General features: G+C 41.9%; 1 protein-coding gene across 1 annotated transcript in view; it reads right to left on the reverse strand.

Moving 5' to 3' along the window:
• LOC123774836 (uncharacterized) overlaps positions 1-25,918 on the reverse strand; it is a 598,107-nt gene that overhangs the window by 57,899 nt on the left and 514,290 nt on the right. The window contains exon 15 of the mRNA XM_069316494.1: positions 11,284-11,546. Within this exon, the coding sequence (XP_069172595.1) occupies positions 11,284-11,546 (263 nt within the window). The remainder of the gene's footprint in view (positions 1-11,283; positions 11,547-25,918) is intronic.

Below are 25,918 nucleotides of genomic sequence, written 5' to 3' on the forward strand. Positions count from 1 at the left end.
AATAGAGGGTCTTCTTCCAAATATCCATAAAACAAAACCTGAAGACAGCACACTCCTAGGAGCTCCCATGGGGTTGAAAGCCATCGATGAGGTCCTTGATAGGAAAATCGCCGACCTTAAGAGGATGGATGGGAGGATTGAGGATATTGATGCTCATGATGCACTCTACCTCATCACCAGATGCCTGTCCCTCCCCAGGTTAACCTACTTTCTGAGGTGTTCACCATCTTACAGTAGCCAGAAACTAAGTGAGTATGACCGGTTACTGAAATCAATGCTAGAAAAAGCCCTTAACCTCTCTTTTGATGACCTACAGTGGAAACAATCCTCTCTTCCCGTAGGACTTGGGGGCCTCGGAGTTCGAACAGCAACGCAAATCGCTGTTCCAGCCTTCCTGTCCTCCTTATCAGCATCCGACGACCTTGTGAAGGAAATTCTACCTGCCCACTTACATCAGCTGGCACGTGTACATGATCCCAATTTTACACGCTGTGCCACAGAGTGGGCCTCTCGTGCAGGCCAATCACCTCAACCACCATCCCTAAAAGCCCACAAGCAATCCAGCTGGGATGGCCCCATTGTAGACCAAGTTGCTGCAGAGTGCCTGGGTGCTGCAACAGCACAACATGACATTGCTCGCCTCACAGCAGAAGCAGCACCACATGCAGGGAATTTCCTGTTAGCAACTCCAATGTCGGCAACTGGCACGCGTCTCACACCACATGCCCTTCGAATTGCTGTGGCCCTCCGCCTTGCTTGCCCCAATTCCACACCAGATATAGGTGTATTTGCGGCGAGGTGGTGGCTGACAGGTACGGCCACCATGGCCTACTCTGCCAAAGCACAGGGGGATGGCACTCGAGGCACAGTGAAGTTAACGACATCATCAAGAAGAGCCTCACCACAGCTGGATGCCCAGCTGAAAGAGAGCCCTGTTACCTAACGTCCCGTAACTCTGATGCTCTTATTGGTCGCCCGGATGGTATCACAGTGAACCCCTGGAAGAATGGCAAGCAGTTGGTATGGGACTACACGTGCGTATCAACCCTGGCTAACACCTACATTAACCTCAGTGTTGCACAACCAGGTGGCGCTGCCACCCACAGGGAAGCAGCCAAATCCCGTAAGTATAGAGAACTGGATCACAACTACAATTTTGTCCCCATTGCTTCTGAGACACTCGGCGCCTGGGGTAAAAGTGCTACCAGTTTTTTTAAGGAACTGGGTTCTAGGCTCATTGAAACAATAAGGAACCCAAGAGCTGCAAGTTTTCTTTTCCAGCTCCTCAGTGTGGCAATACAGAGGGGAAATGCGCACTGCATCCAGGGTTCCTGCCCGCCATCTGAGGAGCTGGAGGAACTCGACAACCTATGATAACCATCTTTGTAACCCATATGTAACTCCTTTTTTGTAACAAAGTTCAAATAAAGTAAATATATATGTGTACATACAAAAGAATGGGGGTGGTATGAGAAGATAATATTAGTGTTCAGTGAGAAACCACAAGGTCTCCTCTGAATACTTTTTATTTTCTTCTCCGAGGCTATGGGTCCCCACATTGGCACCAGAGGTGGTACCCTCACAAACTTTTATATATATATATATATATATATATATATATATATATATATATATATATATATATATATATATATATATATATATGTCGTACCTAATAGCCAGAACGCACTTCTCAGCCTACTATTCAAGGCGCGATTTGCCTAATAAGCCAAGTTTTCATGAATTAATGTTTTTCGTCTACCTAACCAACCTAACCTAACCTAACCTAGCTTTTTTTGGCTACCTAACCTAACCTTACCTATAAATATAGGTTAGGTTAGGTTAGGTAGGGTTGGTTAGGTTCGGTCATATATCTACGTTAATTTTAACTCCAATAAAAAAAATTGACCTCATACATACAGAAAAGGGTTGCTTTATCATTTCATAAGAAAAAAATTATAGTAAATATATTAATTCAGGAAAACTTGGCTTATTAGGCAAATCGGACCTTGAATAGTAGGCTGAGAAGTGAGTTCTGGCTACTAGGTACGACATATATATATATATATATATATATATAAGTGTATTTTGGTAGCAGTCTTTCTTGTAAACATATATTATTAAATATGACCGAAAAAGTAAGATTAATAATTCTAACGCGATTTTTTTTTCAATATTTCTTATGTTTCTTTTCACTGTCGATGGTAACTGAAAAATCAATTTTCCGAAATTTATTTTTATTTCTAGTCTGACGCAACACTTGAACGCTTTTCGTAATAACTTATTACATTTTCAAAGACTTTTGTTTACACACATACAACTATAACCTGCAAACACTAAACAGAGTTATACTATGCAATTATTTAAACAGCTTTCATCTTATATACCCGCATTTGGGTGAGGTGATATGTTACAACAGTTTTGGATGAGGTGAACAAAACTTTCAACACAAGACAGAACATGAATCAATGGGTATAAATTGGGTAAATTAAAGGGAAGAATGGATGTAACTGCAAAGTGCCGATTGGCCCATATTTCTTGATGCTTCTATATTGGTGCGGAGTCTTGAGGTGGGTAGAATAAAGTTGTGCATTAATTGGCTGTTGAGTGCTGGTGTTGACTTCTTGATGTGTAGTGCCTCGCAAACGTCAAGCTGCCTGCTATCGCTGTATCTATCGATGATTTCTGTGTTGTTTGTTAAGATTTCTCTGGTGATGGTCTGGCTGTGGGAAGAGATTATATGTTCCTTAATGGAGCCCTGTTGCTTATGCATCGTTAATCGCCTGGAAAGAGATGTTGTTGTCTTACCTATATACTGAGTTCTATGAGGCTTGCAGTCTCCAAGTGGGCATTTGAAGGCATAGACGACGTTGGTCTCTTTTAAAGCGTTCTGCTTTGTGTCTGGAGAGTTTCTCATGAGTAGGATTGGCCGTTTTTTTGTTTTTATAGTAAATCGTCAATTGTGTCTTCTGATTTTTGTCTGTAGGGATAACGTTCCCATCAACAATATCTTTCAGGACCCTTTCCTCCGTTTTATGAGCTGTGAAAAAGAAGTTCCTGTAAAATAGTCTAATAGGGGGTCCCCGTGTTGTGTTAGTTGTCTCTTCAGAGGTTGCATTGCGTTTCACCTTCCTTCTTATGATGTCTTCAACGAAACCATTGCAGAAGCCGTTGTTGACTAGGACCTGCCTTACCCTACAGAATTCTTCATCGACTTGCTTACCATCCTGAGCTGTGGCTGAGAGCACGGTCGACATAAGCGTTAACAACACTCCTCTTGTACCTGTCTGGGCAGTCACTGTTGGCATTGAGGCACATTCCTATGTTTGTTTCCTTAGTGTAGACTGCAGTGTGGAAACCTCCGCTCCTTTCCATAACTGTTACATCTAGAAAGGGCAGTTTCCCATCCATCTCCATCTCGTAAGTGAAACGTAACACAGAATTCCTGCTCAAATGCCTCTTTCAGCTCCTGCAGATGTCTGACATCAGGTACCTGTGTAAAAATGTCGTCAACATAAATGCAGTATATGGCCGGTTTCAAGTTCATGTCGACTAAGACCTTCTGTTCGATGGTACCCATGTAGAAGTTCTGAAACAGGACACTTAGGGGATACCATGGCGACCCCATCTACATGCTTATACATTGGGCCCATTCAGGCTCAAGAAGGGTACCTCTTTAGTACAAGCTTGGAGTAGTTTCCTTAGAATGTTTTCTGGTATGTCAAGAGGAGTACAGGCCGGATCACGATACACTCTGTCCACTATCATTCCGATTGTTTCATCCACAGGTACGTTGGTAAACAGTGATTCTACGTCCAACGAGGCTCTTATCCCTGTGGCCCGTGTTCCCCGCAGTAAGTCAACAAATTCCTTTGGAGATTTCAGGCTGAAGGTGCAAGGGACATAAGGAGTCAGCAAGCCGTTGAGTCGCTTCGCTAGTCTGTACGTGGGTGTGGGTATGTGGCTGATGATTTGCCGGAGTGGGTTTCCAGGCTTGTGTGTCATGACATTTCCATAAGCATATTCAGGTTTGTATTGCCCAATAGTCTTTGGCAGGTGGAATCCGGATTTCTTGGCGTTCACACTTTCGATTAATTTGTTGACCTTTGCTTTCAATTCGGCTGTAGTTTCCTTCGTTACCCTTTGGAATTTACTTTGGTCAGAGAGTATGAGGTTCATTTTCCCCAGATATTCGTCTTTTTTTAAGAATGACATATATTGGTGACTTGTCACCTCTCCTGACGGGGTGACAATCTCCTTGTTCTCATGAAGGCTCTTAGCTGCCGCTTTGAGTTCGGGGGACAGTATGGTGCTTCTGTAGTTGCCTCGATTCTTTCCTCCTTCTGCAATAAGTTCTGCTTGTAAGGTGTCTTTGGTGGTGACCTTCTTTTGCGTCTCGAGGTCGAATATGTCGTCCAACAGGATCTTCAACTCCACTTTCCGGGCCATCTCACTTGGTCTAGACATAACATGACAGTTTATACCCAGATTTAGGAGAGTGACTTCGTCCTCAGTGAGGTTGATTCCAGCAAGGTTCAGGAAGCCGTCTCTTGGTCGTGGAATTGCCATAGGTCCATCCATATAATGTTGTTAGTTTCTTGATTATCCTGGTTGCGGTGCTGAGGTGATGTCGCTCTGTGAGGATGTCAAGGTGTTGCTCGATATGAGAACTGAGGTTTTCGTCGATGTTGCTGTTTCTCCATTTGTTTGTAGCATGAAGTAGTTCCGTTTTGTTGTCTTTTAATTCATTTTCTGCCTTGTGTATCTGATTTCTAATTAGATCTTGGCGATCTCGAGCAACACCTCGACATCCTCACAGATCGACATCACCTCAGCACCGAGACACGGATAATCACTATTCTAGTTGCCCTTGGGAGGTGGTGATCTTTGGGGGATATAAATACTCCGAAATTACCATCTCTTTTAAGTGTCTGAGTTGTGGTGCAGTGGGTTAAAGGCGTTCCAGTTATGCGAGTTTCTGTAAGGCTTCTGTGCTGGCTAGGGTTCCAATCTCCTGGTGGGAAAGTGTTCTAAGGTTGTATATATATATATATATATATATATATATATATATATATAATATATGCACAGACTTGACTAATAAGTACAAGCTGAAGTTGTATAACTTTTTTAACACACAACCCACATAAAAAGTTATAAAAATTCAGCTTGTGGTTATTAGGCAAGTCTGTGCATTAAGCATTTGGCACGAGTTTTCCCACATAACAGGGCTCGATGAGAGAGCACCAGTGGTCCCACACTGTCTCATTGCCTGGAGAGGTATGGAGTTCTGGATGGTTAAATACCCCAGAATTCCTGCTTCTCTTATGGCTTTGAAGTATGGTGTAGTGGATACAGCGTGCAACTGCCACCTTGTTGGCCAGTGTTCGAGTCCTCTTGTGGGTTGTGAGTCTAAAAAGTTATAATATATATATATATATATATATATATATATATATATATATATATATATATATATATATATATATATATATATATATATATATTTATATATATACTAGCTATACCCAGCCATGCGTTGCTGAGGCTCAGCAACACATATGCGTTGCTGAGCCACAGCAACCTTTCCCTTGTCTCCCATTCATCCCTGCCATTTCCCCGATCCCCAGTCTCCTCGTCCTCATAACCATTCCTCTCTCCCCCCATCCCTGTGTCCTCCCTGCCATCCCCCACTCCACCGTCCCCTAGTCCTTTTAACAATTCCCAACTCCACCGCCTTCTTGAACTCTCCTCCATCTCCCACTCTCCCATCCCGCCTACCTCCCTATCATTCCCCTCTCCCCTGTTCCCTCGTCCTTCGCACCACCCCCCACTCTCCTGTCTCCTTGTCCTTCCCATCATTCTCTATTCCCCTGTCCCTTCCTCTCCACCATCCCCAACTCCCACGTCCCCTCGTCCATCTCACCATTACCCCTCTCCCTTGTCACGTCTTCCTCAGTATCATCCCCTACTCCCGCCCCCTCATTCTCCTCACCATTCCCCACTCCCTCGTCCGACGCATTCCCAAATGATCTGATGTTCGCATCAGAAAATTGGGAACATGAAATGATCTGATGTTGCCATCACTGAAATATAAGAAAACACTTAAAAAACGAAATGAAAAACAATGAAGAAATAAAAAAAATAAACTATACTCACGAAATGAACGGTATGCTAAACATCAAAGTTCAATTCCAATGCAGTGTCGCAAAATAATTAAATCATAATGAAATTAATTCGAAATCTATGAAAATTCAATTTATCAATTGAAATTGGAAACATTGAAATGAAATCATAACATATTTAGTATAGCGTGAGTTGTTCTTACGTGCTGCAGATGGCGCCTTTTTATTAAAATGCTTGCTTTTACTGTCACAGGTGTGTGGCATCTATATTTATACTCACGAAATGAACAGTATGGTAAACAACACAGCTAAATTCCAACACAATATCACACAAAATAATTAAACTAAAATGAAAATAAATCGAAATATAAGAAAATTTAATTTGTCAATACAATCTGAAAGATTGAAATGGTATCGTAACATATTATAGTGTGCATGGCTCTTACGTGCAACAGATGGCGCTGTTACTTAAAAAAAGAAGAATGTTTTTACCTTTTACAAGTTTGGCATCTCTACTTACACCTATGAAATGAACAATGTGGTAAACAACACAGCTCAATTCCAACACAATGTCACACAAAATAATTAAATCAAAATTAAAATAAATCGAAATTTATGAAAATTCCATTTATTAATGCAATCGGAAACATTGAAGTGGAATCATAACATATTTAGTATTGCGTGTGTGTGTTGCTATTATGCTCAACAGATGGCGCTTTTTTTTTTAAATTATGTTTTTACCTGTCACAGGTGTGGCATCTAAATAGTAGGCATATAAAAACACGCGCATATTCAAGTGAAACGTTGTGTCAGAATTTCAAAACAATCAGTGACGAACTTTGGGAGATAACAGCGTGTATTGCTCTTACGTCCAAAAGATGGCGCTGTATATAAAAAAAACATGTTTTTTTTCCCGTCACAGGTGAGGCACGTATATAGTAAGTATATAAAAACATGCACCTATTCAAATGCAACGTTGTGTCAAAATTTCAAAACAATCGGTAAAGAGGTTGTGAAGATTTCTCTCACATGAAAAACACATTAAAAAACAGTTTTTCAAAAAAGCATGTTTTTTTCCATCACAGACGTGACATAAATATAAAATGTCTACAAAAACCCGCTCTGACGCGAATGGAACATTGTGTGTAAATTTCAGAGCAATCGGTGAAGAACTTTCAGAGATTAGCGATTTTGAACAAACGAACATTTACTCTTTTCTGTCACATAGTGTTTCTCTCTATATATTTATATATATACATATATATATATATATATATATATATATATATATATATATATATATATATATATATATATATATATATGTCGTACCTAGTAGCCAGAATGCACTTCTCAGCCTACTATGCAAGGCCAGATTTGCCTAATAAGCCAAGTTTTCCTGAATTAATATATTTTCTCGAATTTTTTTCTTATGAATTGATAAAGCTACCCATTTCATTATGTATGAGGTCAATTTTGTTTTATTGGAGTTAAAATTAACGTAGATATATGAAAGAACCTAATCAACCCTACCTAACCTAACCTAACCTATCTTTATAGGTTAGGTTAGGTTAGGTAGCAGAAAAAGTTAGGTTAGGTTAGGTTAGGTAGGTAAGGTAGTTGAAAAAACATTAATTCATGAAAACTTGGCTTATTAGGCAAATCGGGCCTTGCATAATAGGCTGAGAAGTGCGTTCTGGCTATTAGGTACGACATATATATATTTATATATATATATATATATATATAATATATATATATATATATATATATATATATATATATATATATATATATATATATACATATATATATATATATATATATATATATATATATATATATATATATATATGTCGTACCTAGTAGCCAGAACTCACTTCTCAGCCTACTATTCAAGGCCCGATTTACCTAATAAGCCAAGTTTTCCTGAATTAATATATTTACTATAATTTTTTTCTTATGAAATGATAAAGCAACCCTTTTCTCTATGTATGAGGTCATTTTTTTTTAATTGGAGTTAAAATTAATGTAGATATATGACCGAACCTAACCAACCCTACCTAACCTAACCTAACCTATATTTATAGGTAAGGTTAGGTTAGGTAGCCAAAAAAAGCTAGGTTAGGTTAGGTTAGGTAGGTTAGGTAGACGAAAAAAACATTAATTTATGAAAACTAGGCTTATTAGGCAAATCGGGCCTTGAATAGTAGGCTGAGAAGTGCGTTCTGGCTATTAGGTACGACATATATATATATATATATATATATATATATATATATATATATATATATATATATATATATATATATATATATATATATATATATTCGATGGTTACAAGATATACATGGGTTGATACAAAAATAATAATGCAAAAAGGTGCTTAAAGGTTATGGATCTCTTGAAAAACACAACAATGGGAAACATTGATGAATGTCACAGATGGGTTCGATCATTGTTGCAAGTCAAACACTTCTTCGAATTCCTCTGAAGTTGGACTAGTGCCCAAGACGCAACAGGCATTTCCCCTCTGAATCGCAACACTGAGGCGCTGGAACAAGAAACTTTTTGCTCTCTGGTCTTTTGTAGCGCTGATCAATTTGTCCCCCAATTCCTTCAGGAACTTCAATGCACATTTTCCCCACGAACCGAGGGTCTCCGAGCCGATCGGAACAAAGCTGTAGCAGTGTGCTAGACCTCTGTATTTAATAATTTTCTGCGATTCCCTGAAAGAAGCAGCACCACCGCTTTCACGTGTGCTGTAGTGGAGGTAGGTACTGGCCAGTGTGGCAGCGCACGTGTAGTCCCACACCACCTGCTTACCATCCTTCCAAGGTAGCAAGGTGACCCCATCAGGGCGCTTCTGAGGGTCGTTAGGTCTGGATATATATATATATATATATATATATATATATATATATATATATATATATATATATATATATATATATATATATATATATATATATATATATATGTATATATATGTCGTACCTAGTAGCCAGAACGCACTTCTCAGCCAACTATGCAAGGCCCAATTTGCCTAATAAGCCAAGTTTTCATGAATTAATTCTTTTTCGACTACCTAACCTACCTAACCTAACCTAACCTAACTTTTTCGGCTACCTAACCTAACCTAACCTATAAAGATAGGTTAGGTTAGGTAGGGTTGGTTAGGTTCGGTCATTAATTTACGTTAATTTTAACTTCAATAAAAAAAAATTGACCTCATACATAATCAAATGGGTAGCTTTATCATATCATAAGAAAAAATTAGAGAAAATATATTAATTCAGGAAAACTTGGCTTATTAGGCAAATCGGGCCTTGCATAGTAGGCTGACAAGTGCGTTCTGGCTACTAGGTACGACATATATATATATATATATATATATATATATATATATATATATATATATATATATATATATATATATGCATATATATATATTCAAATAAAGTTAGATAAATATACACACATACCAAAAGAATAGGGGTGGTAGGAGAAGAAAATATCAAAGTGTTCAGTGAGGATCCACAAGGTCTTCTCTGAGTACTCTTTATTTTCTTCTCCGAGGCTATGGGTCCCTACACTTGCACCAGACGTGGTACCCCTTCTAGGTTAAAAAAAAAATATATATATATATATATATATATATATATATATATATATATATATATATATATATATATATATATGTCGTACCTAGTAGCCAGAACTCACTTTTTGGCCTACTATGCATGGCCCGATTTGCCTAATAAGCCAAGTTTTCATGAATTAATATATTTTCTCTAATTTTTTTCTTATGAAATGATAAAGCTACCCATTTCATTATGTATGAGGTCAATTTTTTTTTATTGGAGTTAAAATTAACGTAGATATATGACCGAACCTAACCAACCCTACCTAACCTAACCTAACCTATCTTTATAGGTTAGGTTAGGTTAGGTAGCCGAAAAAGTTAGGTTAGGTTAGGTTAGGTAGGTTAGGTAGTCGAAAAACAATTAATTCATGAAAACTTGGCTTATTAGGCAAATTGGGCCTTGCATAGTAGGCTGAGAAGTGAGTTCTGGCTACTAGGTACGACATATATATATATATATATATATATATATATATATATGTCGTACCTAATAGCCAGAACTCACTTCTCAGCCAACTATGCAAGGCCCAATTTGCCTAATAAGCCAAGTTTTCATGAATTAATTGTTTTTCGACTACCTAACCTACCTAACCTAACCTAACCTAACTTTTTCGGCTACCTAACCTAACCTAATCTATAAAGATAGGTTAGGTTAGGTTAGGTTGGGTTGGTTAGGTTCGGTCATATATCTACGTTAATTTTAACTCCAATAAAAAAAATTGACCTCATACATAATGAAATGGGTAGCTTTATCATTTCATAAGAAAAAAATTAGAGAAAATATATTAATTCAGGAAAACTTGGCCTATTAGGCAAATCGGGCCTTGCATAGTAGGCTGAGAAGTGCGTTCTGGCTACTAAGTACGACATATATATATATATATATATATATATATATATATATATATATATATATATATATATATATATATATACATATATATATATATATATGTATATATATATGTAATGCAAATTTGCTTCTCATCAGGAGTTCAATTTCTTTGATAATATAACTACTGCATCGTTTGTAGATTATTACTGCGTTAGTCACCATTATACGCCAATAACTGTTAAATTGGTGATGCTAGGATTGCTTTCCCTTATGTCGGGGGGGGGGGGGTTAATTGAACTCTCAAGTTAACCGGCTCTAGTATTCGGCTTACCCAGTTTACCAGCTATTTTTCCTGATCTAACCAGTTTTCCGGCTATAGTTGCTGACGTACCCAGTTTACCGGCTATAGTTGCTGACGTACTCAATTTACCGGCCATATTTCCTGACGTACTCAGTTTACCGGCCATATTTCCTGACGTACTCAGTTTACCGGCCATATTTCCTGACGTACTCAGTTTACCGGCCATATTTCCTGACGTACTCAGTTTACCGGCCATATTTCCTGACGTACTCAGTTTACCGGCCATATTTCCTGACGTACTCAGTTTAACGGCCATTTTTCCTGACGTACTCAGTTTAACGGCAATAGTTTCCGAATTACCGGACATCTGACTCACCGGTTTGCTGTGGGGTCCCAGAAGAGAATCTCTGGAGGTAGTGGTCAGAAGATCACCGTTGCAGGAGCCAAAGGAACCATTGTCTACGGAGCTCCTGGCCCCCACCACGCCGCCGACCCCCACCACGCCGCCGACACCTACCACACGACCCCCACCAACCAAGCCTCGTCCAAGCCTAATGCCGCATACGACGTCCCCACCACCGCCGCCTCCAGTGCCGCCGCCAGGAGCCTCCTCCATCTCAACAACCTTCCTACTGGAACCTGATGAGAAAAAAAATTGAATATATTTAATGGGTTTAATTATTGTTAGTGTAAAATACATGGCATGAATATTATTAAAAAAAATCCGATGAGCAATTAAGTAAACTACTATGTTTGTTGTTGTTTTGATTAATGTCAACATTATTATTAATTGCATTGTAATATGTTATTAAGTGCATTGACAACAATAATAATATTATTTTGACTTTTTATAATTTTACCGAAAATATTTTGCTTGTTAAGGGGGCATATCATTCTAAATCGTTATAAATTAAAAGTTGTTCAATTTGCTTATAAATTTTTTTATGAAATGGTTATAGAAAGGGCTGCAACTGGTCCAAGTTTCACCATCACACCCAAAACAGAAAAGGAGAAAAAAAATACACAACGTATTATGCAACGAATGTTCAACATTCTCAAATAATCTCAGGGAACCCATGTGTCAACTAAAATGTCTACTATGTGCTGTAGAAGCACAAACTCTTGTCATAATTGTAATATGTATGTGCAATATATTTATATTTAAATTTATTTTTTTTCCTTTTTTTTTTTTCTTTTTTTTTTGGCCAATAGTTTTCTCGTTTGTTATCAAGGGATTTGCATGAAACTTGCACACCTTGCTCAATGGATGCCTATCTGCAAGGGTGCCAATTATGAACAAAATCTGTCGAAGTCAAGCTTGGCTACAGGTGGCCGAACTTGGATCTTTATTTTACTCTGGAAAGTAATTTACACCTTCAAATTACTTCAGAGTTTTCATTTATTAATCAATTTACATGCAAATTACACCTTATATGTAGCGTTTATGCTTCTACAGAATCTAGTAGACATTTTAGTCCAAAGTCTATTTGTTGATTTTATAAAAATTTATAAATATCATATATTGCATATTTTTTTAGAAGGGTAACTTTGAAAAATTATATTATTGCACTAAACACTTTTTTGATAAAACTGATCACTAGAATCCTTTATTATGTGCTTAATGTAATATCTGAGTGTTATAGAAATGATTTTAGTTGACACATGTATTCCCTGAAACTATTTGAAAATTCGTTGCACAATTCGTTGTTTATTTTTTTTTCTCCTTTTCTGTTTAGGAAGTGATGATGAAACGTGGACCAGCTGCAGCCCTTTCTGTAACCATTTCATAAAAAAATTTATAAGCAAATTGAACCACTTTTAATTTTACATTGATATGCCCCCTTAAATGGGATGCTGCAGAACATCATATATTTTCCAGATACTTCAAGCTTTGCTAGTAATCCAGAATGTCATACCTGATACTTCAAGCTTTGCTAGTAATCCAGAGTGTCATACCTGATACTTCAAGCTTTGCTAGTAATCCAGAGTGTCTTATCTGATACTTCAAGCTTTGCTAGTAATCCAGAGTGTCTTATCTGATACTTCAAGCTTTGCTAGTAATCCAGAATGTCATACCTGATACTTCAAGCTTTGCTAGTAATCCAGAGTGGCATACCTGATACTTCAAGCTTTGCTAGTAATCCAGAGTGTCATACCTGATACTTCAAGCTTTGCTAGTAATCCAGAGTGTCTTATCTGATACTTCAAGCTTTGCTAGTAATCCAGAATGTCATACCTGATACTTCAAGCTTTGCTAGTAATCCAGAGTGTCATACCTGATACTTCAAGCTTTGCTAGTAATCCAGAGTGTCTTATCTGATACTTCAAGCTTTGCTAGTAATCCAGAATGTCATACCTGATACTTCAAGCTTTGCTAGTAATCCAGAGTGTCATACCTGATACTTCAAGCTTTGCAAGTAATCCAGAGTGTCATACCTGATACTTCAAGCTTTGCTAGTAATCCAGAGTGTCATACCTGATACTTCAAGCTTTGCTAATAATCCAGAGTGTCTTATCTGATACTTCAAGCTTTGCTAGTAATCCAAGGTGTCATACCTGATACTTCAAGCTTTGGTAATAATCCAGAGTGTCATACCTGATACTTCAAGCTTTGCAAGTAATCCAGAGTGTCATACCTGATACTTCAAGCTTTGCTAGTAATCCAGAGTGTCATACCTGATACTTCAAGCTTTGCTAATAATCCAGAGTGTCTTATCTGATACTTCAAGCTTTGCTAGTAATCCAGAGTGTCATGCCTGATACTTCAAGCTTTGGTAATAATCCAGAGTGTCATACCTGATACTTCAAGCTTTGCTAGTAATCCAGAGTGTCATACCTGATTCTTCAAGCTTTTCTAATAATCTACAGTGTTATACCTGATTATTCAAGCTTTACTAGTAATCCAGTGTGTCATACCTGATACTTCAAGCTTTACTAGTAATCCAGTGTGTCATATCTGATACTTCAAGCTTTACTAGTAATCCAATGTGTCATACCTGATACTTTAAGCTTTACAAGTAATCCAGAGTGTCATTCCTGATCTAACGTGTGTGTACTCCAGAGTGTCATACATGAGCTGTATGTAATGTTCAGTACACGTCTCGGCTGACCTCGAACTCTTCCAGTGATTGCAGTGATTTATTGGAGGAACTTGGCAAGAGATCAGCAAAATAACGACCTTTCTTGAAACCCTATTTTCGGCTATATAGTAGCCAAAGATGATCGAATGATGTTGGTATTGCGAAAGGGATTAACATGTCAGTAATTTTTCTTGTAATTACACTGGTGACAAAATGAGTAGTGGCACGGGTCAGTAATGATCGTGTGAGAGGATGGAACCATCAGATCAGCTCAAAACCAATTACTCTTGTGCTCACCCTACCCGGTCCCACTAACTGGTCTCGCTGGAGTGTTTTAAGGACATGAACTTCATCCTCTTTAATAACCACTTCAGACAAATTTGATCCAGTCATTGGTTAATGATGAATATGCTTCCCGTTCATTAACTTAATTAAGACCCTATGAATGTTCCTGATACACGACTCCTAGATGATTCCATGTGTCATCTTGCAAAGTTAGCTGGGGTTGGTCCCAAGTGTCTGCTGTCATACTTTGCGCAAACATACAGACCGACAATCTGTTACACAAACACACACACACACACACACACACACACACACACACACACACACACACACACACACACACACACACACACGCACGCACGCACGCGCACACAAACACACACACACACACACACACACACACACACACACACACACATACACACGCACACACGCACATACACACAAAGGGGGATTGACAGTGTAGACATAGACGAAATGTTCACCCGGAATAGTAACAGAACGAGGGGACATGGGTGGAAGCTGGAAACTCGGATGAGTCACAGGGATGTTAGGAAGTTTTCTTTTAGCGTGAGAGTAGTGGGAAAATGGAATGTACTTAAGAAACAGGTTGTGGAAGCAAATACTGTTCATAATTCTAAAACTAGGTATGATAGGGAAATACGACAATAGTCATTGCTGTAAACAACCGATGCTCGAAAGGCGGGATCCAAGAGTCAATGCTCAATCCTGCAGACACAATTAGGTGAGTATAATTAGGTGAGTACACACACACACACACAAAAACCCACACACACACACACACACACACACACACACACACACACACACACACACACACACACACACACACACTCACACACTCTCACTCTCTCTCTCTCTCTCTCTCTCTCTCTCTCTCTCTCACACACACACACACACTCATAGGGAAATCATGGAAGGGAGACGAACTCTGACTGCCAAACGCAGGAAATTCACAACTGGAACAAACACAGAGGATGGGATGGAACAGGAAGCCGGGATGAAGGAAGTACTCCAGCAAATGCAGAATGAATTCAGTGAAGGACTGAGGGTAATGAGGGAGACAGTAGCCAACCTGCAAGATGATTTAAGGGCAGCAAAGGAGGAGATAAGATACCTAAAGGAGACTCTTCCACAATACCAGGCACAAACCGTACCCCAGGGAGATGGGAATGCTACTGTGGAGGGGACCACCACAACCCAGATCTCATTTGCTGAAATGCTTAAAAAGAGCCCTGAAGCTAGGTCTGCGGTTAAGGAAGTTGCCATGGAAGTGGCTTCCTCTCAGGAAGCAGCTAGATGTACTAGCCGGCTGATAGAGAGAAATAGAGCAGTAGTAGTAGCAGGCATTGAAGAACAAACAGGGACCAGACCAAAGGAGCGGAGAGACAAGGACAAAAACATGATTAAAGAGATCCTTAAAGAGGTAAGGATGGAGGGAGCTGAGCGAAATGTTGAAAAGGTTTTCAGGCTTGGAAAGTACAACAAGGACAGAGACCGAATGATAAAGGTGGTTTTCATGAGCGAAATCGCGAAAGAGGAACTGCTAGCAAGGAAGTGTTGTCTAAAAGGTGTAGAGAAGTTCAAGAAAATATTCCTGCAGAGGGATATGACAAGGGAAGAGAGAATACGGACAGCAGACGCGAGGAAGGAGCGCAGGGAGAGAGAAGGAAATCAGAGTACCACAACCCAGAACCCTACAATCCCAGAGGGAAGTGGAGAACCCTCCTCAAACAGTGCAACAGCCACAGGGATTGGGGCACCACCCCCAAATTCTACCCAACAGACACCCAACCTGCCCCATCCCCTGTCAGCCCCCCACTAAGTACCCACCTAGGGCACCCTCCCCCCACCCACCCCCCTCCCCCCACTCACCCCCCTTCTCCCCCTCACCCCTCTCCCCAGGACCTCCCTTCTCCCCCATCTCCCATGCCCTCCCTTCTCCCACATGCCTTCCCGTCTCTCCCACCCCCATGCCCTCCCTTCTCCCCCTCCCCCCTAAGCCCCCCACTCTCCCCCACCCCACCTAAGTCTTCCCCTCTCCCCCACTCCCCTAAACCCTCCCCTCTTCCTCACCCACCTCAGCCCTCCCTTTTCCCCCACGCCCCCCAAGCCCTCCACCCTTTTCTCTCCCCCCAAGCCCCCCCATCTCCCCTATCCCCCACAGCCTCTCCTCCCCCTATGCTTCCCCAACCCTCCCTCTCTTACCCACCCCCTGTACCCTCCCCCTCTTATCCACCCCCTGTACCCTCCCCCTCTTATCCACCCCTGTACCCTCCCCCTCTTATCCACCCCCTGTACCCTCCCCCTCTCCCCCACCACCCCAAGCCCTCCCTCCTCCACCAATCCCCCCGTGCCAGGTCCCCCCAGCTCCCACTCACCCCAGATCCCAAAGGTCCCCCCCAGAAAAGAAGCAGAAGAGAGTCAGTTTCAGGGTGATGTACTCGAACATAGATGGGATCACAAGCAAGACAAGTGAACTAAGGGAAAGAGCACAAGAAGTTAACCCAGATGTAATCGGACTCACTGAAACAAAACTCTCTGGAATCATAACGAATGCCGTGTTTCCCCAGGAGTATACAGTAATAAGGAAAGAGAGGGAAGGTAGAGGAGGAGGCGGAGTGGCCCTACTCATGAGAAGGGAATGGAGTTTTAAGGAGATGGCCATCCCGGGCTGTGAGGAGTTCAGAGACTACATAGCAGGCACCATAACAATGGGAGGACCAAGAATAGTAGTAGCAGTAATATACAACCCTCCACCAAATGACAGGAGACCCAGTCAAGAGTATGAAAACAACAACAAGGCAGTTAACACTATAATTGAGAGGGCAGCCTCTGCTGCCTGTAGAAATAGATCCCACCTGCTCATCATGGGCGACTTCAATCACGGAAAGATTGACTGGGAGAACAAGGAACCGCATGGAGGCGAGGATACGTGGAGAGCCAAACTATTGGAGGTGGTGACAAGCAACTTTTTAACGCAGCATGTCGGAGAACCCACAAGGATGAGAGGCAATGACGAACCAGCGAGACTCGACCTAGTCTTCACTCTGAACGACTCCGACATAAGAGAAATCGGTTTTGAGGACCCAGTAGGAATGAGCGACCACAGTGTACTGGTGTTTGAGTACTTGATTGAAGAAGGGTTATTGAACTCGAGGAGGGATACCGAAACCAAAAGGTTAGCATACCGAAAGGGAAACTATGAGGGGATAAGAAAATTCCTAACAGATATAGCATGGGAAACAGAGCTCAGGGGAAAGACGGCCCAAGATATGATGGATTACATCACGCAGAAGTGCAAGGACGCAGCAAACAAGTTTGTCCCAGTCCAAAAGGAAAACAGAGAAATGAAGATGAGAAACCCATGGTTTAATCAAAGATGTAGGCTAGCTAAGCAGCAAAGTAAAAGGGCATGGAGAAACTATAGGAATAACAGGACACTGGAGAGCAGAGAAAGATACCAGAATGCCAGGAATGAATATGTCAGGATGAGAAGAGAGGCAGAAAGACAATACGAAAATGACATCGCAAGCAAGGCAAAGACTCAGCCTAAATTGTTGCATAGCCACATTAGGAGAAAAACAACAGTAAAGGAACAGGTTATGAGATTAAGGATAGGGGCGGAAGGATTCACTACAAATGACAAGGAAGTGTGTGAGGAATTGAATAAGAAATTCCAGGAGGTCTTCACCTTAGAACAAGGAGAAATTCCAGAGGTAAGTGAGGGAATAGCTAACCAGGAACCACTGGAAGAGTTTGAGATTACCAGTGGGGAAGTAAGGAAGTGTTTACTAGAGTTGGACGTGACGAAGGCTATAGGCCCAGATGGAATCTCCCCTTGGGTTCTAAAGGAAGGAGCAAGAGAACTGAGCCTACCACTCTCCATAGTGTATAACAAATCACTGGCAACAGGGGAACTGCCAGATACTTGGAAAGCAGCTAACGTAGTCCCGATATACAAGAAAGGGGATAGACAGGAGGCACTGAACTACAGGCCAGTGTCCCTAACCTGCATACCATGCAAGCTGATGGAGAAGATTGTGCGAAAAAAACTAGTGGAGCATCTGGAGCGAAGGAACTTTGTAACACAGCATCAACATGGGTTCAGGGATGGCAGGTCCTGCCTCACAGGGTTACTTGAATTCTACGACCAGGCAACAAAAATAAGGCAAGAAAGAGAAGGGTGGGCAGACTGCATATTTTTGGATTGTCAGAAAGCCTTTGATACAGTGCCACACAAGAGGCTAGTGCGAAAGTTGGAGATGCAGGCTGGAGTGAGAGGGAAGGTACTCCGGTGGATAGAGGAATACCTAAGCAACAGGAGACAACGAGTCTGTGTGAGGGGTGAAGTCTCAGATTGGCGAGACGTCACAAGTGGAGTCCCGCAGGGGTCAGTCCTCGGACCTATACTGTTTCTGGTATATGTAAATGATCTCCCAGAGGGTATAGATTCGTTCCTCTCAATGTTTGCCGACGATGCAAAAATTATGAGGAGGATTGAAACAGAGGATGATAGTAGGAGGCTACAAGATGACCTGGATAGACTGAGTGAATGGTCCAACAAATGGCTGTTGAAGTTCAACCCGAGTAAATGCAAAGTAATGAAACTAGGCAGTGGAAACAGGAGGCCAGGCACAGGATACAGAATAGGAGATGAAGTACTTAATGAAACAGACAGAGAGAAAGATCTAGGAGTTGATATCACACCAAACCTTTCTCCTGAAGCCCACATAAAGAGAATAACGTCTGCGGCATATGCGAGGCTGGCTAACATCAGAACGGCGTTCAGGAACCTGTGTAAGGAATCATTCAGAATCTTGTACACCACATATGTAAGACCAATCCTGGAGTATGCGGCCCCAGCATGGAGCCCGTACCTTGTCAAGCACAAGACGAAGCTGGAAAAAGTCCAAAGGTATGCTACTAGACTAGTCCCAGAACTAAGAGGCATGAGTTATGAGGAAAGGCTGCGGGAAATGCACCTCACGACACTGGAAGACAGAAGAGTAAGGGGGGACATGATCACAACCTACAAAATCCTCAGGGGAATCGACCGGGTAAACAAGGACGAACTTTTCAACACTGGTGGGACGCGAACAAGGGGACACAGGTGGAAGCTGAGTACCCAAATGAGCCACAGAGACGTTAGAAAGAACTTTTTCAGTGTCAGAGTAGTTAGCAAATGGAATGCATTAGGAAGTGATGTGGTGGAGGCTGACTCCATTCACAGTTTCAAATGTAGATATGATAGAGCCCAATAGGCTCAGGAATCTGTACACCAGTTGATTGACGGTTGAGAGGCGGGACCAAAGAGCCAGAGCTCAACCCCCGCAAGCACAATTAGGTGAGTACAATTAGGTGAGTACACATACACACACACACACACACACACACACACACACACACACACACACACACCCTCCACCTTCGCTGGATCCTCCGCCCCTCATCCCGGTATCCTCTGAGACCCTGTTATCCACCTCACAGGTCCTCACACCCATGGAACAGCCTCCCCCACCAGCAGAACACTCACCAAGGAGGCGATTTGAGAAGGGACAGAAGAAAGTGAGCCTCAAAGCGATGTACACTAACATAGATGGAATTACAAATAAAGCAAATGAGCTTGGAGAACGGGGACTAGAGGAAAACCCAGACATAATAGCCCTCACAGAAACAAAGCTCTCGAAAACGATAACAAACGCAGTGTTCCCACAGGACTATTATGGTATGAGGAAAGAGAGGGAAGGAAGAGGTGGGGGTGGTGTAGCTCTGCTGGTAAGAAAAGGCTGGAATTTTGAGGAGATAGATATTCAGGGCTGTGAAGGTTTCAGTGACTACATAGCAGGTGCCGTAACAAATGGAGGGAAAAAAATTATAATCGTAGACATATATAATCCACCATCAAAATGACAGAAGACCTAGACAGGAATATGATAGAAACAACATGGCCACCATTAACATAATAGAAAGAGCAGCTTCTGTTGCTAGCAGGAATGGATCTGGACTACTAATTATGGGAGACTTCAACCATGGGAAGAAAGATTGGAAGAACAGAGACCCGCATGGAGGACCAGAAACATGGAGAGCTAAGCTGCTGGACGCGGCAACAAGAAACTTCCTAAGCCAGCACTACAAAGAACCAACATGAATGAGAGGAGAAGATGAACCAGCAATGCTTGATTTGATATTTACCCTAAATGAGTGGGATATAAGGGAAGTTAAGTTGGAAGCGCCCTTGGGAATGAGTGACCACAGTGTATTGAACTTTGAGTACCTGGAAGAGCTAGGACTTATCTCCCCCCAAAAAGAACTAGGAATCAAAAGGCTGGTGTACCGAAAGGGGAATTATGAACAGATGAGAAGTTTCCTAAGTGAAATACCTTGGGACACAGACCTCAGAGATAAGTCTGTACAGGGTATGATGGACTATGTTACCCAAAAGTGTCAGGAGGCAGTAAACAGGTTCATCCCGGCCCAAAGGGAAAAATCCGAGAAGCAACAGAAGAATCCATGGTATAATAGGGCATGTGTGGAAGCGAAGAAACTGAACAAAAGGGCGTGGAGGAACTTCCGGAATAACAGAACACCAGAAAGCAGAGAGAGATACCAGAGAACCAGGAATGAGTACTCCAGGGTGAGAAGAGAAGCAGAGAAAAGTTTTGAAAATGAAATAGCAAACAAAGCCAAGACCGAACCAAAGCTACTCCACAGTCACATCAGAAGGAAAACAACAGTGAAAGAACAGGTATTGAAACTTCGAACAAGCGAGGACGGGTATACTGAGAATGACAGAGAGGTGTGTGAAGAACTCAACAAGAGGTTCCAGGAGGTCTTCACAATAGAACAAGGTGAGGTCACTGTGCTAGGAGAAAGGGAGGTAAACCATGTGGCCTTGGAAGAGTTCGAAATAACGAGAGAGGAGGTCAAGAGACACCTGCTGGATCTGTATGTTAGAAAGGCTGTTGGTCCAGATGGGATCTCACCATGGATACTGAAAGAGTGTGCAGAGGCACTTTCCTTGCCACTCTCCATAGTGTATAGTAAGTCACTGGAGACGGGAGACCTACCAGAATTATGGAAGACGGCGAATGTGGTCCCAATATACAAAGAGGGCGACAGGCAAGAGGCACTGAACTACAGGCCAGTGTCCTTGACTTGTATACCATGCAAGGTGATGGAGAAGATCGCGAGAAAAAACCTGGTAACACATCTGGAGAGAAGGACTTCGTGACAAATCGCCAACACGGGTTCAGGGAGGGTAAATCTTGCCTTACAAGCTTGATAGAATTCTACGATATGGTGACAAAGATTAAGCAAGAAAGAGAGGGCTGGGAGGACTGCATTTTCTTGGATTGTCGGAAAGCCTTTGACACAGTACCGCATAAGAGGCTGGTACATAAGCTGGAGAGACAGGCAGGTGTAGCTGGTAAGGTGCTCCAGTGGATAAGGGAGTATCTAAGCAATAGGAAGCAGAGAGTTACGGTGAGGGGTGAGACCTCGGATTGGCGTGAAGTCACCAATGGAGTCCCACAGGGCTCTGTACTCGGTCCTATCTTGTTTCTGATATATGTAAATGATCTCCCGGAGGATATCGATTCATTTCTCTCAATGTTTGCGGACGATGCTAAAATTATGAGAAGGATTAAAACAGAAGAGGACTGTTTGAGGCTTCAAGAAGACCTAGACAAACTGAAGGAATGGGCGAACATATGGTTGTTAGAGTTTAACCCCACCAAATGTAATGTAATGAAGATAGGTGTAGGGAGCAGGAGGCCAGATACAAGGTATCATCTGGGAGAGGAAATTTTTCAGAAGTCAGAGAAGAAAAAAGACTTAGGGGTTGATATCACGCCAGACCTATCTCCTGCAGCACATATCAAGCGGATAACATCAGCGGCATATGCCAGGCTGGCCAACATACGAACGGCATTCAGAAACTTGTGTAAAGAATCATTCAGAACTTTGTATACCACATATGTCAGGCCAATCCTGGAGTATGCAGCCCCAGCATGGAGTCCATATCTAGTCAAGGATAAGACTAAACTGGAAAAGGTTCAAAGGTTTGCCACCAGAATAGTACCCGAGCTGAGAGGTATGAGCTACGAGGAGAGCCTACGGGAATTAAATCTCACGTCGCTGGAAGACAGAAGAATTAGGGGGGACATGATCACAACATTCAAGATTCTGAAGGGAATTGATAGGGTAGATAAAGACAGTCTATTTAACACAAGGGGAACACGCACAAGGGGACACAGGTGGAAACTGAGTGCCCAAATGAGTCAAAGAGATATTAGAAAGAACTTTTTTAGTGTCAGAGTAGTTGACAGATGGAATGCATTAGGAAGTGATGTGGTGGAGGCTGACTCCATACACAGTTTCAAGTGTAGATATGATAGAGCCCAATAGGCTCAGGAATCTGTACACCTGTTGATTGTCGGTTGATAGGCGGGACCAAAGAGCCAGAGCTCAACCCCCGCAAACACAACTAGATAAGTACAACTAGGTGAGTACACACACACACACACACACACACACACACACACACAGAGACACACACACCTCGAGGTTGGGGCCTCGTAGCCTGGTGTATAGCGCGCAGGACTCGTAATTCTGTGGCGCGGGTTCGATTCCCGCACGAGGCAGAAACAAATGGGGAAAGTTTCTTTCACCCTAAGTGCCCCTGTTACCTAGCAGTAAATAGGTACCTGGGAGTTAGTCAGCTGTCACGGGCTGCTTCCTGGGGTGTGTGTGTGTGGTGTGGGGAGAAAAAAAAAAAAAAAAAAAAAAAAAGTAGTTAGTAAACAGTTGATTGACAGTTGAGAGGCGGGCCGAAAGAGCAAAGCTCAACCCCCGCAAAAACACAACTAGTAAACACACACACACACACACACACACACACACACACACACACACACACACACACACACACACATATATATATATATATATATATATATATATATATATATATATATATATATATATATATATTATATTAAATATGACCGAAATGTAAGATTAATAATTCTAACACGAATTTTCTCAATCTTTCGTACATTATGCTTCACTGTTGGAGGTAAATCAAAAATCACTTCTCCAAAATTCATTTTTATTTCTAGTCTGACGCGACACGGGCGCGTTTCGTAAAACTTATTACATTTTCAAAGACTTCACAAATACACAACTGATTAGAACTTGCATTTCCCTGATTTTATATCTACATTTGAGTGAGGTGGGAAGGGTGATGTGGCATTACATTTGAGTGAGGTGGGAAGGATGATGTGGCATTAGAGGATATTAATAGGGTATTAAAAGTATCAACACAAGACAGAACACGAAACAATGGATATTGAATAGAAGTGTTTGTAGAAAGCCTATTGGTCCATATTTCTTGATGCTTCTATATTGGAGCGGAGTCTTGAGGTGGGTAGAATATAGTTGTGCAATAATTGGCTGTTGATTGCTGGTGTTGACTTCTTGATGTGTAGTGCCTCGCAAACGTCAAGCCGCCTGCTATCGCTGTATCTATCGATGATTTCTGTGTTGTTTACTAGGATTTCTCTGGCGATGGTTTGGTTATGGGAAGAGATTATATGTTCCTTAATGGAGCCCTGTTGTTTATGCATCGTTAAACGCCTAGAAAGAGATGTTGTTGTCTTGCCTATATACTGGGTTTTTTGGAGCTTACAGTCCCCAAGTGGGCATTTGAAGGCATAGACGACGTTAGTCTCTTTTAAAGCGTTCTGTTTCGTGTCTGGAGAGTTTCTCATGAGTAGGCTGGCCGTTTTTCTGGTTTTATAGTAAATCGTCAGTTGTATCCTCTGATTTTTGTCTGTAGGGATAACGTTTCTATTAACAATATCTTTCAGGACCCTCTCCTCTGTTTTATGAGCTGTGGAAAAGAAGTTCCTGTAAAATAGTCTAATAGGGGGTATAGGTGTTGTGTTAGTTGTCTCTTCGGAGGTTGCATGGCTTTTCACTTTCCTTCTTATGATGTCTTCGATGAAACCATTGGAGAAGCCGTTATTGACTAGAACCTGCCTTACCCTACAGAGTTCTTCGTCGACTTGCTTCCATTCTGAGCTGTGGCTGAGAGCACGGTCGACGTATGCGTTAACAACACTCCTCTTGTACCTGTCAGGGCAGTCGCTGTTGGCATTTAGGCACATTCCTATGTTTGTTTCCTTTGTGTAGACTGCAGTGTGGAAACCTCCGCCCTTTTCCATGACTGTTACATCTAGAAAAGGCAGCTTCCCATCCTTTTCCGTCTCGTAAGTGAAACGCAGCACGGAACTCTGCTCAAATGCCTCCTTCAGCTCCTGCAGATGTCTGACATCAGGTACCTGTGTAAAAATGTCGTCAACATACCTGCAGTATATGGCCGGTTTCAAGTTCATGTCGACTAAGACTTTTTGCTCGATGGTACCCATGTAGAAGTTTGCAAACAGGACACCTAGGGGAGAACCCATAGCGACCCCATCTACTTGCTTATACATATGCCCATCCGGGCTCAAGAAGGGTGCCTCTTTAGTACAAGCTTGGAGTAGTTTCCTCAGAATACTTTCTGGCATGTCAAGAGGAGTACAGGCTGGATCACGATACACTCTGTCGGCTATCATTCCGATTGTCTCGTCCACAGGTACGTTGGTAAACAGCGATTCTACGTCCAACGAGGCTCTTATCCCTGTGGCCCGTGCGCCCCGCAGTAAGTCCACAAATTCCTTTGGAGACTTCAGGCTGAAGGCGCAAGGAACATAAGGAGTCAGCAGGCCGTTGAGTCGCTTTGCCAATCTGTACGTGGGTGTGGGTATCTGGCTAATGATTGGTCGAAGTGGGTTTCCAGGCTTGTGCGTCTTGACATTTCCATACGCATATCCAGGTTTATATTCCCCAATGATCTTTGGCAGGTGGAGTCCGGATTTCTTGGCGTTCACAGTTTCGATCAGTTTGTTGACCTTTGCTTTTAATTCGGCTGTAGTGTCCTTCGTTACCCTTTGGAACTTAGTTTGGTCAGAGAGTATGATGTTCATTTTCGCCAGATATTCGTCTTTTTTAAGAATGACATATATTGGCGACTTGTCACCTCTCCTGACAACTATCTCCTTGTTCTCACGAAGGCTTTTAGCTGCCGCTCTAAGCTCGGGGGACAGTATGGTGCTTCTGTAGTTGCCTCGATTCTTTCCTCCTTCTGCAATAAGTTCTGCTTGTAAGGTATCTTTGGTAGTGACCTTCTTTTGTGTCTCGAGGTCGAATATGTCGTCCAACAGAATTTCCAACTCCACTTTCCGGGCCATTTCACTCGGTCTGGACATAACATGACAGTTTATGCCCAGATTTAGGAGAGTGACTTGGTCCTCAGTGAGGTTAATTCCTGCAAGGTTCAGGAAGCCATCTCTTGGTCGTGGAATTGCCATAGGTCCTCCATATAACAACATTATATGGAGGACCTATGGCAATTCCACGACCAAGAGATGGCTTCCTGAACCTTGCAGGAATTAACCTCACTGAGGACCAAGTCACTCTCCTAAATCTGGGCATAAACTGTCATGTTATGTCCAGACCGAGTGAAATGGCCCGGAAAGTGGAGTTGGAAATTCTGTTGGACGACATATTCGACCTCGA

This window comes from Procambarus clarkii, chromosome 84, assembly GCF_040958095.1.
Source record: "Procambarus clarkii isolate CNS0578487 chromosome 84, FALCON_Pclarkii_2.0, whole genome shotgun sequence".
Taxonomy (NCBI): Eukaryota; Metazoa; Arthropoda; class Malacostraca; order Decapoda; family Cambaridae; genus Procambarus; species Procambarus clarkii.